Source organism: Puma concolor, chromosome D1 (assembly GCF_028749965.1).
Source record: "Puma concolor isolate L17-30 chromosome D1, mPumCon1.1.hap2, whole genome shotgun sequence".
Lineage (NCBI taxonomy): Eukaryota > Metazoa > Chordata > Mammalia > Carnivora > Felidae > Puma > Puma concolor.
Window position 1 is genome coordinate 17,993,258 of NC_141676.1, and position 14,553 is coordinate 18,007,810.

Here is a 14,553-nt window from a genome sequence, read left to right on the forward strand (position 1 = left end):
TTGCCTTCAAAATGCGAGGCCTAATTCTCCTCTGAGTGTGGGTAAGACTTAACGACTGGTTTCTAGCAAATAAAATATGGCGGAAGTGGCAAGATGTCACTTTTAGGACTATGTCATAAAGATATTGTGGCCTCTTCCTTGCACTTGCTTGGATCACTCATACTGGCAAAAGTCTGCTGCCACATCGTAAGGAAAGTCAAACACTCCTACAGAGGCCCACATGGTAAGAAACTGAGGCTTCCTACCAACAGCCACGTCAGCCATCTTGGAAATGCATCCTCCAGCCCAGCCAAGCCTTCAGATGACAGCAGCTTGGCCAACATCTTGGATGCAACTTCCGGAGAGACCCTAACCCAGACCCTCCCGGCTAAGCCACTCCCCAACGTCTCACCTGCAGAAACTGTGAGATGCCAATTACTTGTGGTCTTACGTTTTAGGGTAATTTGTTACCCAGCACTTGATAACTGATACACTCTCAAAGTTATCTCCTTTGGCTGAAAATCATATGGTCACTCCATATAGCAAAGACTTCCAAGATCCTGTGGAGGGTCCAAGGATCAGGCAGAAGAGAAAAATCGCAAGGAGACTGCAGAGGGGACAAGTTCCTTGGTTTACCAAAAAGCAGGGAGGGTAGAAGGGTGGATTCTGATCACCACAAAAAAGGTTTAGACTGGTTGACTAGACAGAAAGTCCAGAGCATCTGGAAAAGAACATGGCGTGATCCAAGGGCCAGACGGGCCTCATCAAAGTCAGGTGTCCCCTAGTTAAACATTGCCCCCCTTTCACAGGATGACTGGATAGCAGACCGTAGGACACAGAGCACATTGCCCAGCTCAAACCTGTCTAGTAATTTTGCCAAAGACTTGGATGAAGACACAAAAGATGTGTTCATCCAAACCTCGAAAGCACAAGTTATTCTGATACAGCTGATTTATGATCCAAAGCTCTCTTCCCAGGCGGGATGCTGGGCCAAAATCAACAAGAAGAAATTTAACAGTAATCAATGTAAAATCTGGTACTTTCAGAGGAAAAAAAAAAAAATCAATGGTCCCAAGGAACAAGCCCAGGGTGGGTGGATGGGGCCGGCTTGGCAAAATTCCACTGGAAATGATCCGGTCATTTGTATCTGACCCCTCAAGTCAGTGTGAGCACAGACAATGTGATGTGGCTGCTAAAACCGTGGACTGTTCCTAGCTTAATGGGGGCCCTGGGAGTGGGGCGAGTTCCCTTCTGTGGCGCTGTGGGTTCAAATCTGGACCCCGCACTTTATAGAAACAGTGTCCAGAGGGGAGGTCCAGGAGGGGGCAGCAGGACCTAATGTCCTTGTGTGGGGACTACAGGGGAACTATTGGGGAAGCAGCGTGGGACAGGACAGGAAGCCGGGCAGGGACAACGGGGCTGTCGTGGGCCATCTGGGACCGGACCGGGGAGGAGGGAGGAGCCAAGTCCAGTGGGGAGAAGGGATGGGGTGGCGGGTTTGGGGTTGCTGAGGGGAGGGGAGTTCCTCTGTGGCTGCTTGGGCGGTGGCCACAGCTTAAGCTTCCATCACGGGGGAGCGAGTAGAAGCCAGGTGGCCTCAGTGTTGTCCAAGTGGGAGACTGGACCACAGGAGCCCAGAGTCCCTCCCCTCCTCTGTCCAGACTCAGCCTTGGTTTCCACGGGGGCCTTCCCCATGGTAAGAGATGCTCTTTGGTCAGGCAGTGGGGAGGACAGGCAGAAGGGACAAGGGCAGAGAGACAGGCAGAATCTGCCCGGGCCATGCTACGGGGCTTCGTGGACACCACACTCACAGAGCGGACGTCACCTCCTGCAGGCGTGCATCACACGGGCCAGCGAGTGAGAGAGAGGGAGAAGCTGGGGAACCAGGCGGGCCCACGTGTCACCCCCGCCCCCCCCCCCCCCCCGGCTCTGCAGGGCTGCAGGGAACACGACCTCCGCACGTGTGCGCACATAGGCGTGTATGCACACGCGATCCCGCTCACACGCGTTCACACGTCTGCCTTCACACGAAGGCTCACATACACAGTCACGTGTGTTCCCACTTCACTCATCTGCCTGCGCACGGGTTCAACCCCCCGCAAGTGGGTGAGCGAAGCAGGACCAAGCAGAAGGAGGAATTGGGCCGGGGGGCGTCACGACCGCAGCCGCGCCATCCCCGGGGAGCTCTGGAGCTGGGGCGGCCCTTCAGAGAAGTCCAGAACTGAGGTGAAGGGGCTGGGCCTTCCTATCCCCGCGTGGACCGGTCTCTGGGCACCTGTGTGCCAGAGGTGGCTGTCTCCAGCCCAGGGTGGTCTCTAGAGGTGGACTGGCTGGTCGCTGGATGAGTGGTGATCCCAGATTTGGGCAGCATCACGGCATCTACTCCCCTCCGGCGAACACGCACCTGCACCCACAAGCCTGGCTGGGTTTCTCAGCCTCTCCCGGGGCTTAGCCCTCCCAGGAGGGGAGGAGGCAGAGGGGCCCTGCCAGGAAGGCTGCCTCCCTGCCCAGGGATGGCAGGGGTGGGCGCAGCTCTGGGCGGGACTAAGGAGAGGTCTGGAGCCCCCGGGATGAGTGCGAAAGGCCTGCTTCACCAGTTTCATACCCTCCCCGGAGAAATTTCCACGAACTGATCTCCCTCCGCTCCATTTTTTATACCTTTGATCTGGCCGTGGAGCCGGGGAATCGCGGAACCAGCTCTCGAAATTGTCTTTGGTAAACTCTTCCCATGATAACTGGCCTCCTTCTCTCTGCTAATATCTACTCTCGGTGTCTCCCAGGCCAACGCTCAGCCAAAAATCTCTATTTTCGTATCTGGTTGTCCAGGCGCGGTCTGAAGCACAGGGCCTAAATTTGACCACCCAGGATCCAACGCTCGCTCCGCCCTCACTGGAGGACCTTGGTCCGATTGGACGATCCGTCTTGCGTCACTTGCGTCACTTGCCCCACCTGCCCCACCTGCAAAAGGGAGTAACACGCACTGGAGTGCCCTGGTAAGACGCCGCGTAGACCCCCTGGCAGGGTCAGGGCTTCCCAAGCTTCCTGCTGCAGGGCTCCTCCAGCCCTTCCTTAACCACACAGCTCAGAGCTCACGCCCTCCCCCTTCTCCTCCCCTGCCCTCCCCTCCTCACCCCCAGGCTCTGCTCCGCTCCGCTCCTGGAATAGATCTCGGCCTTAATTGTGTGTGTTTGATAAATGGCTCTGCTAGATCTCCTCCGGGCGGCAGCTGCAGACCTGAGTCAGGATGGAAAAGCCCACAAGGAAGGTTAGGAGCACAGAGTCCAGGCTGGGCTAAGGATGCAGGGCCCCTGCCCCCTCCAACCCAGGGCGCTGGGGACGGGGCAGCCCGCTCATCACCCCTCTGCAGCCGCTCTTGGGGAGTTAGTAGGAGTGGCAATCTGAGAGAGCCTACAAGGATCCTTGGACAACTGCCCCCCCCCCCCCGACTCTTATTTTCACAAATGAGGACGGTGAGGCCCAGAATGGTTAAGTGACTTGTCCGGGGACACACAGCTGATAAAAGGCAGGCTTGAAACTCAAATTTAGACCTTCTGCCTCCCCACTGGCCCACTCTGCCTCATTCCACAGCCCCCCAGCCAAGGTGCTTCCTCCTCTGTGCGAACTGGACTTGCCGACAAGGTTGAATTGCCCTCTGCCAACCTTCTCCCTTCTGAAATGCTTCTGGGAAGCATTTCCCGTGACGCCCAGTCATGGGAGCTCACCCCTTGGAGCTTTTATTTATTTTCCATGTGACTTGGGGTGATTTGCAACTTCTTCGAGCCTCGGCTTCCCCATCTATGAAATGGGGACGCTGCAAATTGTAACTGACCTCGCGAGATAGATGTGGGACATACGACAGCGCAGTGTATTGAGCAGAGTGGGGGCACAGGGTAAACTCAATGCTGACCGTTACTGTTCCTGGTCTCAATGGACAAAACATCCAATGCTTGAATGTGAAGATCTAATTGGCTTTATTAGGCGATTCATGAATCAGGCAGCGTCCCACCTAGCAAGTAGAGGGGAGCTCCAAGGAGTTGTATAAAATGGATGCTTTTTAGAGGAAGGTCAGCGGGGCAAGAAGTTACTAGCAAAAGAAAGAAGCCATTGTTTCAGGCAAGGTGGCTTTCTGTTCGGGGGGGGGAAAAGCAGAGAGGATCTTATCATGCAGATTACCTCATCTGGGCCGAAGGAGGTGGGGGACATAGCGAGGGCCCTGTGATAGATTACCTCATTGGCAATGCCCAGAAATTTCCCGACTGACTGGTTAAGAACTACATTTCGGGGGGAGGTTGAAACTACAGTTAGGTTAGGTATTAAGCCTGGGTTTGATGACCAGGCCTCCCATAAGTGACTCTATCTTATGCTGGTGGTTTTCTTTTTTTTTTTTTTTTTTTTTAAAGTTTATTTATTTTTGGGACAGAGAGAGACAGAGCATGAACGGGGGAGGGGCAGAGAGAGAGGGAGACACAGAATCGGAAACAGGCTCCAGGCTCTGAGCCATCAGCCCAGAGCCCGACGCGGGGCTCGAACTCACGGACCGCGAGATCGTGACCTGGCTGAAGTCGGACGCTTAACCGACTGCGCCACCCAGGCGCCCCTGGTGGTTTTCTTTTTAACACTAGTCAGGGTTTTTGGGGCTTCCTTATACGGCTGGGCGGTTTGCACACTGCACAAAGGTACTCAGCAGGAATAAGTGGGGCTGAAATGCAGCCTGTATTCACCCCCCGCCAAGCTGTGGACCCTTGGAACTCTTGTCTGTCCCCAGGAGTTGCCATTCTAATTCACCTACCCAGCAGCCCGGTATGCCCTGGCCGTAATTGGAAACGTACAGGGCAGGACTCCAAACTACTTTCATCTGGAGGCCGCAGTGCCTGAATTCCACCATTTAAGCTTCCCCTTGGGCCCCACGGTCATTCTTGATGTTCCAAAAATCCCACTTAAAGTGAAACATCCTCCGGAACACTAACACCCTAAAAATAATGATGCCTTATCATTTTCATTATCCTGGTCACCATTATTTCAAACCTTGAGTGGAGGGGCCTCCCTGCAGCCGGGGGCAGGAAAAGCCCTCCGGATGGGGCAGCGGAAGGAGCCAGAAGGAGCGGGGAGTGGGGAGCAGGGAGCCGAGGTGTGAGGCAGGCCATGGCAGAGGCCCAGACTTCTGCCTTCACCATTTTGTTTAAGCCCGACTCCAGCAGGAGGAACAGGCCGACTGGGGCCCCACCAACAGCCACGGCAGCAAAGGCTCTGATTTACAGGGAGCCCCGCTCCAAGGAGCAGTATTAACGCCAGTGATGAAGCTGTAGTCCCAGAAGCAGCTCCACTTTAAGGGGAGTGAGGGACACATTCCACGGGACTGAATCTGCAATGGTGAGATTTCAGACAAGGGAGAGAGGCCTTGGGGAGGAGATTATGGGGCCCCGGGTCCTTCAAATCACACCCCAGAGGTGGCTGTCAGCATCATGGGTACAGAAGGTCTGTCTTCCAGGTGGGCTTCAAATGACACTGCAGAGGTGGGGCGTCTTAGGCCAGAGCCCCCAGGCGCCGACCTGACCCGAGGTTTCCCACGGGAGTGATTTATCAAGCAAGTGCTCCCCCGAGGAAGCCGCCGGGCAGTTGGGACAACAGGAAGGAAAGCTGAAGAAGGCCGGCAAGGATGTGACCTCAGGTCCCATCACAGTGGGGGCAGGGGCAGCTTCAGCTGGCAGGGACATCTGGGGGTGTAAGTGATGCCCCGAGGTAAGGCGGCTGGAACTTTCAGATGCCGGACCCATTAGTCACTAGCGAAGTGCAGCCCAGGGAGGGGCTGCAGGATGTAAATCCCAGGGATTTCAGGTTTCTGGCCTCGTAGCAAAGGGGCAGAGCTGGAGGGCAGGACAGTCCTCAAGAAAAGAGACACGGGCACTGGCTGCTGGAAGGGAGAGCGCACACTGAAGCCCAGCACCCACTTCCGGGTCCCCTTGCCCCCATAAACGGGGTAAAAGGTAACAGGATCAGCGCTGGGCGCCTACAGTATCTGGTGTCTGATGGATGGGGCGGGGGGGGGGTGGAATCTTAAATGCCCCCCACCCCAGCCCCCGTGGAGGAGGAGTGTTCGCTCCAGGAATGAAAAGTTTTCTAATATTCCAGGTCCAATTTTCCACTCTCCCCGTGCTCTAGGAAACATGCTCTGTGTCCCACTCTCTCCTTGTTGAAATCCCAAGATCACGGGCAGATGGACAGGTGGGTTCACCCTGAGGGCCTCGATGCTGGGAGACTCTACCTTAAGCATCCAGGTCCTAGGCTACTATGGCTCTCTAGCTGCTGCTCTCTCTCTCTCTCTCTCTCTCTCTCTCTCTCTCTGTTTGGAATGACTATTGTTTGCAAATGTTATCGAGTAGAGTTGGATTACTAACGTAATTCAACGTTTATTTATTTTTGGGACAGAGAGAGACAGAGCATGAACGGGGGAGGGGCAGAGAGAGAGGGAGACACAGAATCGGAAACAGGCTCCAGGCTCCGAGCCATCAGCCCAGAGCCTGACGCGGGGCTCGAACTCACGGACCGCGAGATCGTGACCTGGCTGAAGTCGGACGCTTAACCGACTGTGCCACCCAGGCGCCCCTTACTAACGTAATTCAAAAAAAAAAAAATCTCACACACCTCAGGAAAGGGGAGCATCACAGACACGCGTGCTGCAACTGATTTTCCGGCTCCCTGGGCCCCCCTGCAGCGAGGGCTGCGGTCTTCACACCAGTGCCCAGGCCAGCCTGGAAGAGAGCAGGATAAATGGAGCTGCTGAAGTCGGTTAAATAACAAAAACTCAACCGAGTACGTTTTAAAGATCTAATTGGCTTCATTAATCGATTCACGAATCCGGCAGCGGCCCATCTAGCAAGTAGAGGGAACAGAAGATGAAAGGTTTTCGGAGGTAGAGAAGGAGCGGAGGAAAGGAAATGGTTAGCAAAGAATCCACTCTTTGAGGCCAGGCAGGTTGCCCCCCTAGAGGGCACAGAACGGGTCTAAAATAAATTTCCTGGTGCTGGCCAGGGAATTCCCACGTTGACTGGTTAAAGATTACATTCCTGGGGGGTTGAAACCGCAGTTAGTTTAGGTATGAAGTCTCGGTTTACCGACTTGGGGTCTTAACCTATGTGATGCCACTTGGGGCCTTCAGTTTGCTTTTTAACAGGGTGAAGGATTGCTCTCCGTTTGCCCTGGGACTAAACTGCCCCCAAACTCCCAACACAGGTGTATTGGGTTGAACGGATCCCCTCCCCTCCGAACCGATGTCAACCCAGCACCTCAGAACGTGACCTTTTTTGAAAACAGGCTCTTTGCCAACGCAGGTGGTTAGGAGGACGTCGTACTGGTGTAAGGTGGGCTCTACATCCAGTATCACTGGTGTCCTCGTAAAAAACGACAGAGGCACACGCAGGGAGAAGCCAAGCGAGGGCGCAGGCAGACTGGGGTGATGTGTCTACAAGCCAGGGTGTGTCGTGGATCGCCAGCGCACCCCAGAAGCTGGGAGAGGGCGGTGGTGGGACACATTCTGCCCCAGGCTCCAGAAGGAACCCATCCCGACAGCACCTGCATTTTGGACTTCTAACCTCCAGGACCGTGAAAGAAAAAGTTCCTGTTGTTTGAGGCCGTCCAGTCGATGTTATTTGTCTAGGCGGCCGGAAGAAAGGAAGGTAAGAGGAATAGGAGGGGCGGGGAAGGGTGTCAGCACTCAGCCCCCCAGGAGACTCACGCCTCCAGGCTCCAGGAGGCCCGAGGAAAAGCTCACCCGGGCCCCTCTCCCTGACTGCGGTACCCCTTTGCCCGAGGCCGGAGAGAACTTTATACCCTTTAGATTCCACCCCCCACCCCGCCCCAGACCCTGAGACACAGGGACCCGTTTGGATCTGCCAGTGCATGGAAGAGTCTAGTTTCTTGTTCTTTTCTTTTTTACATGTATTGATTTTTGAGAGACAGAGAGAGACAGCGTGAGTGGGGGAAGGGCAGAGAGAGGGGGAGACACAGAGTCCAAAGCAGGCTCCAGGCTCCGAGCTGCCAGCACAGAGCCCGATGCGGGGCTCAGACCCAAAGATCGTGAGATCATGACCTGAGCCGAAGTCGGACGCTTAACCGACTGAGCCACCCAGGCTCCCCGGAAGACTCTAGTTTCTAACTGGATCTCCTGAGACCCTGGGGGTAGGCTGGGCGTGTGAGTCAGGGTTTTCCAAGGAAGCAGAACCAGTAGAATGTGCATGTATATACGTATATATGTACATATGTATACCTATACTATATAGATATAGGGAGAGAGAGAGGAGATTTATTTTAAGGAATTGGCTCATTTGATTAGGGAGGCTGACAAGTTCAAAAGCTGCAGGATGGGCTGACAGACAGGAGACCCAGGAAAGAGCTGATATTGTGATTCAAGTCTGAAGATCACCCGCTAGGATTCCCTCTTGCTCAGGGGAGGTCAGTCCTCTGTTCTATTCAGACCTTCAACTGATTGGATGAGGCCCACCCATCTTATGGGGAGCATTCTGCTTTCATCGAAGTCCACTGATTTAAATGTTCATCTCACCCAAAAACACCCTCACAGAAACATCCAGAATGCTGTTTTACCGAATAGCTGGGCACTTTGGCCCAGCCAAGTGGGCACATCACAGGAGGCAAGTGTTATGAACTGCCTTCTAGAGAAAGGAAAACTAAGACCCAGAGAGGGCGAGCGATTTACCCAAGGTCACAAAGCAAATTAGCTGTGATTAGGAGTTATAAACAGGAGGTTGGGCTGACAGTGAAAAAAAAATGGATTCAATTCACATCCCCTCTGGGCCACAGCTTTAAATCTTTGTGGCGTTCCTGCACAGATGCAATGAACAAGGATAAACATATCCCCTCGGGATCCGCATTCGTGTGGTACATTTTGCTTTTATGAAATCCCGCAAGGCAGGAAAAACAGAGGCCACCGTGGAATGAACATTGTTTTGTGCCAGCAACCATAGTGGTGACAGTAAATCATCTCAGTGACGCTCTGAAGTGACTATCATTGCCCCCATTCTCTCGACGAGGAGACTGAGGCTCCGAGCACTGAGGAAGCTGGCTGAAGCCTCATAGCTAATAGGTTGTCTGCCTGACTCCAGAGTCTGCCCCCTTATCTGTGACCCACTCTCATCCTCAACACGTCCTAAGCCTGTGCTTTGGGCAGTGAACCGTGTCTCCCAGAGCATGGCTGGGCATGTGGCTTCATCTGGTTCTCAGAGCAGCCCTGTGGGGGAACAGGAACGGGTTCCGTCTTTCAGAGCAGGACCCCAGGCGTGGGGAGGTTAACTGACTTGTCCGGCCTCCCATAGCTCACCAGTGTCTTGCCCAGAGCGGAACTTGGCAGCAGACCTGATGTTGGGGGTAAGAAATCACAGCTCCACCATGAGCTGGGTGTCTACTGTGTTTGAAATATACATGTCATCTTATTTTCTTAAATTTATTTTAAATATTTCTTTTTGAGACCGAGAGAGAGAGAGAGAGGTGGTGGGGGCGGGGGGGTGGGGGGGGGGGGAGCGACAGAGGATCCAAAGTGGGCTGACTGCAGAGAGCCTGATGTGGGGCTTGAACTCATGAACCTTGAGATGGCGACCTGGGCCGAAGTTGGTTGTTTAAGTGACTGAGATGCTCGGGCGCCCTGTGGCGTATGCAGCATCTTAGTTAACCCTTTCCACGACGTAAATGTAAGAGTTGACACGGATTCAGCATTTTTCTTTTCTAAAAGAAAAAATTTTTTTTTCATGGTTATATATTTTTGAGAGAGAGACAGCGTCGAGCGGGGGAGGGCCAGACGGACCGAGACGCAGAATCCGAAGCAGGCTCCAGGCTCTGAGCTGTCAGCACAGAGCCCGATACGGGGCTCGAACGCACGAACCGTGGGATCAGGACCCGAGCCGAAGTCGGATACTTCACCGACTGAGCCACCCAGGCGCCCCGAGGATTCAAGGATTCAGCATTTTGCAGTGTCATTTCACTTAATCCTCCCTACAAGGCCATGAGGTAGGCAAGGGTATGACTCCCATTTTACAGACGAAGAAACTGAGGCCCTCAGAGGTCAAGTAACTTGCCCAAGGTCACACAGCTACCAAGTATACGGCTGGGGTTTTAATGCAGGAAGCCTGACGCCAAAGCCCAGAGCCTCACCCAGTGTCCTGGGATGCGTTCATTCACTCGTTCCTTCAATAATCTACGCGGTCTTGCTGCTGAGGTGATACGCTTTCTCCTTCTGTTTTCCTTTTCTTTCCCCACCATATGGAAGTAGATAAGGGGTAGACCTATACACTCAGCCTTGAACTCTCTCGATTTGAACCTGTTTGTCTCCCAGTGGGGGATGACGACCACCAACGAGCAGACAAAAGCCTTCAGAGAGCGGAAGGGTGAGAACAAAGCAATTGAGGGAGGCCTGAGGACAAGGGAAAGTCCTGTTTGGGGTGGAACCTTTCTGGGCGAAGCTCTCTGAGTGACAAGGAAGACCCAAGAACAGGGGTAGCTGGGAAAAAGAATATTCCAGGTAAGAGCAAAAGCAAGGGCAAGGGCCCCGGGGTAGGAACGAGGTGTTGTGTTTGATGGGCAGAGTCGTGGCCTGGGTGGAGGAGCCTGGTGAGAAATGAGAAGGCTCCGAGACGGGGCGAGTGAGAAGTCCGGGAGGCCTGGTCGCACAGGGCTGTTGCTTCGGATGTTCTTGGTGCTGGCGGTCATTTCTCCCGCCCACCCCCCTTTATGTGACAGAAGCCTGTCCTCGTTTGGATGCTCCTCTGTCTTCATCCCCAACTCGGGCTGTTTAGTCTAAGACGGAGGTTGGCCAACTTTGAAGGGCCCAGATAGTAAAGATTTGGGGGGTGGAGAGCCATATGGTCCCCGGTGGCCACGCCTCCTCTAAGCTTGTGCCCACACTCTGGAGGCAGAATCCCGCCTTAAGAGAAAGACTCCCCTACAGGGCTCTCTGTCTGCTCTCCAAAGTACACGAGAACTTAAGAGGTAGGCGCCCAAACCCTGCGGACTGGCGTGAGGGTGGCCATTAGGCAGCGCACCAACAAGTGGGCAAGCTGGGTTCTCAGCAAACTTTATTCACACGAGGCGAGAGAAGGGTTGCTGGTGCTGATGGGCAAGGGGGTACCTGTAGGAGCAAACCCTTGAGAAGGTGACCACCTGTCCCTTCAGCCCATGCCGTCTCCTTCTGTGCTCCCCCTCTGGGCCAAGCTCTCTCCCGTCTAAGCATCCCCACTGGACACGAGGAACCACAGTGCCCTCCACTTTGGGACACAGGTGACTTCATGCCACACACACTCAACCCCTCTGGAGGCGGAGCTGCTGAGTGGGCCATGCCCGCAGGAGCAGGAGGCAAGGGCCTGGGGTCGGCAGGGATTTCCTTCCTTCTTTTTTTTTGTTTTTTATGTTTATATTTATTTCTGAGACAGAGACAGAGCATGAGCGGGGGAGGGGCAGAAAGAGAGGGAGACACAGAATCCGAAGCGGGCTCCAGGCTCCGAGCTGTCAGCACAGAGCCCGATGCGGGGCTCGAACTCGTCAACCACGAGATCATGACCTGAGCTGTCAGATGCTCAACCGCCTGAGCCACCCAGGCCCCCCTTGGAGTGGGGCCAGGGCATCCTCAGGACACGCCCCCCGCCTCTTCCCGCCCCACCCACTTTTGGCCTTTTTCCTCTCTGACAAAAGAGAGGCAATGGAGCACAGGCAGAGGGAAGGAAGGAGGAAGAGAGCCCCTCTCCCCGCTCTGGCAGCTCCCGCAGCGAACCTTCCACACATGACAGATGCTTACGGCTTTAGACAATGAAACGGATCATCGCCTTCTATCTTAAGCTGGGGTCATTACCCCTCAATTCTGCAGAGGCGCATCCGAGGCGTAATTTTTTGCTGTTTGCATATGAGATCATTTCAATTAAAGAGAACTGGAAACATTTCCCTCCATTTCTTTAGCAAACAGAGCCTTATTGCCTTCCCACCCAAAAAAGCAAAGAAGCCAATATTACGATCTAAAAACAAAAACAAAAATAAAATAACTCTTAAGCAGAGATGGGCGGGCTGTGGGGGGAAAAGACATTTGTACGTATAGGGATTTTATCAGGAAAAACACATCTGTCACCTTCTGCTATAAGTCACTGAGCAGTGGAACTAATCGAAACCATCTAACACAGTGGGATCACCCTTCTTTGCTCCTTAGTGCTCCTCAGATCGTCTGCCAGTCTGATTTGGTGCCAGGAAGACTATTCCATTTGGTGGAAAGGAAGTGACTCGGGAACTGGCACCACCCCCCCCCGCCCCCCTGCAGTCGCCGGGTCACAAGAACCACTGGGGTTGATTGCTAAAATACAGAGTGTTATGCTCTGCCCTTGAGAATAGAATCTCCAGGGAAGGGCGCTGGAGAATCAGTATCTTTAACATTTACTCCCAGCAGGTGCGGGGGGGGGGGGGGTTCGGTGTATGATATAAATGATGCGTAGGCAAAGCGCGGAGGTTGCCTGGGTTCTGAGAGGTCACGAGGAGCCAAAGTCATAAGGCAACAGAGCCCAGAAATCACCAGATACCTCGAGATAGGAAAAAGAGTTGAAGGTGAAGACGCCAGGTCGTGAAGGGAGAAACAGACCCATAAAGAGCGTAGCTGACTCAGTCGAGTGGAGAGAAGCCTTGGAAGGAAAGCACGCGACGTTAGCCCGTGCAAGAGGGAGCAAAAGCAAGTGTGCCAACCAGAAAGAAGGTGGCGTAATGGTTATCAGCAGGCAAAGTAAAATGCAAGATTAAAAGCACACATCCGTGCAAAGAGGCACGTCAGGCGACGCAGGGCATAGTTTGCAGAGAAGACGTTATGGTCACAGACAACACAGCAGCGAATACAAGGGCCACACGCACTTGAGACGGATGGAGAATTGCCCCTAAGATACAATTGAAGTGGGAGATCTTGAGCCCGCCCTTTTCAGCACTGGACAGATCCAGTGCATCAAAAAGCTGTCGGTTTTGGTAGCCACTCACCATATGTGGCTTTTGAGCACTTGAAATGAGGCGAGTTGAGATGTGCTGAAAGAAGGAGATATAAATACCAGATCCCAAAGACTGGTTAAAACAAACGAAAGAAAGAAAGAAAGAAAGAAAGAAAGAAAGAAAGAAAGAAAGAAAGAAAGAAAGAAAGAAAGAAAGAAAGAAAGAAAGAAAGTGAAATATCTCATGAGCGCTTTTCATGTGGACCGTTTGCGGAAACGATCGCATTTTGGGTGTATCGGGTTAAATAAAATATCAGCAAATCGAGGTCATATGTGTCAGTTTGAACTTTTTTGGTACGGCCGATAGAAAATACCACATTACATATGGGGCCTGCACTGTTTTCCTCCCGGATGGCGCTGATGCAGAGGAACCAAATATCCGCTGCAAGTGGGTCTTCGATTTGTTATTTATAAGATAAAAAAAAAAAACAACAAATCCTACCGGCAGGGTTGTCGTGAGGACTAAGTGGGATAGCCTAGTGACCCGTTTTCTGAAAAGATAAAATTAAAACCCAAACAGAGGTGAAGGGGACCCACTCATTTTGCCTCCTGTCCCTGCGCCCCGTGCACACGGAGCGATCAGTGAAAACTCTTGAGGCAGAGCTCCCCGGGGAGACAGAGTCCGGCTGGAGGGGGGTGTGCCGGAAGCGAAGATTTCCATCCCTGGGGATTCTACTCTGTGGCTTTCAGCTGGACGCTACTCCAGAGGCCTCACACCGCCTCGACTTGGGACGGCTTCTCCTCTCTAGATGCCTTAGAAACAAGACATTGAACTTCAGCCGCTCTCAGGGAAAATTGCAGACGATTGCCATGGCACAGTCCCAGCAAGTTCGAGCCAGAGGGCCCCTGGGTAGTCATCTTGTACAGTTGAGATAACCGAGTTGTCCCAGTGGATCTGGAGTATTCCTGGTTGTAGCACCGAGCGTCCCACGTTCCAGGAAACCTCTCAGTCCCGAGCCACCTAGGACGATCGGTACTCCAGGGGTGAAGGTCCTCACGTCCAGGTTTCACAGACCTTCCCTTGTGAGAAGAATCGCCACGGGACATTTGTTAAGATACAGATCCCTGGACCCACCTCCTCCTTCAGAATCACTAGGGCCACAGCCCCAAATTGGGACACGCCCCCCAACTCCACAGGCGGCTCGACATCCAGTCAGTTTTGGGAACACAAATGGGAACAATTGTTGTGTTATGTGGATGGGGAAACTGAGGTCCAGAGAGGGGCACTTGGATGAAATCGATACCTTTAAAGGGCCTCCTTCCTCATAATGATTCCAAATGACAGTATAAAATGGCCTGTAAAACAGGTATAAGAAAGTTAAACAACATTCCGATGTTCCCTCGTGGAGTCTATTTCATCGACCTTTTTTTAACATAAAAAGCATTTTGTAGGTGTCCTCCTCCTTTGCTGGTGCTCATGGCCCAGACTTGGTCTCTCTCCTGGATGGTTCATCCTCAGGCAGTGCCCAGGTGGACGGCCCGGACCCCAGGACCTTGCCATGACAGGTGGTACCTGAAACCACAGCTGTTTAGAGAGCTCTGGGTTCCTCTCCCCAACCTGGGA

At 53.3% G+C, this 14,553-nt stretch overlaps 1 protein-coding gene across 9 annotated transcripts in view; it reads right to left on the reverse strand.

The window, feature by feature from the left end:
* Positions 1-14,553, reverse strand: part of LOC147576526 (uncharacterized) — a 126,027-nt gene that overhangs the window by 35,860 nt on the left and 75,614 nt on the right. For 4 of the 9 annotated variants that reach the window (XR_015240867.1, XR_015240871.1, XR_015240869.1 and 1 more), the window contains exons 3-5: positions 6,622-6,728; positions 3,111-3,213; positions 2,638-2,928 (exon numbers count right to left, since the gene is read on the reverse strand). The exons of 1 other annotated variant lie outside the window; for it this stretch is intronic. Coding sequence is in view for 2 of the 8 variants with exons in the window: in XM_086677609.1 (XP_086533735.1) it covers positions 2,866-2,937; positions 6,622-6,728 (179 nt within the window). In the remaining 6 variants the exon portion in view is untranslated. Of the gene's footprint in view, positions 1-2,637; positions 2,938-3,110; positions 3,214-6,621; positions 6,729-14,553 lie in introns of all 9 variants that reach the window. 4 more of the 9 variants (XM_086677609.1, XM_086677608.1, XR_015240866.1 and 1 more) reach the window with 3 other exon arrangements.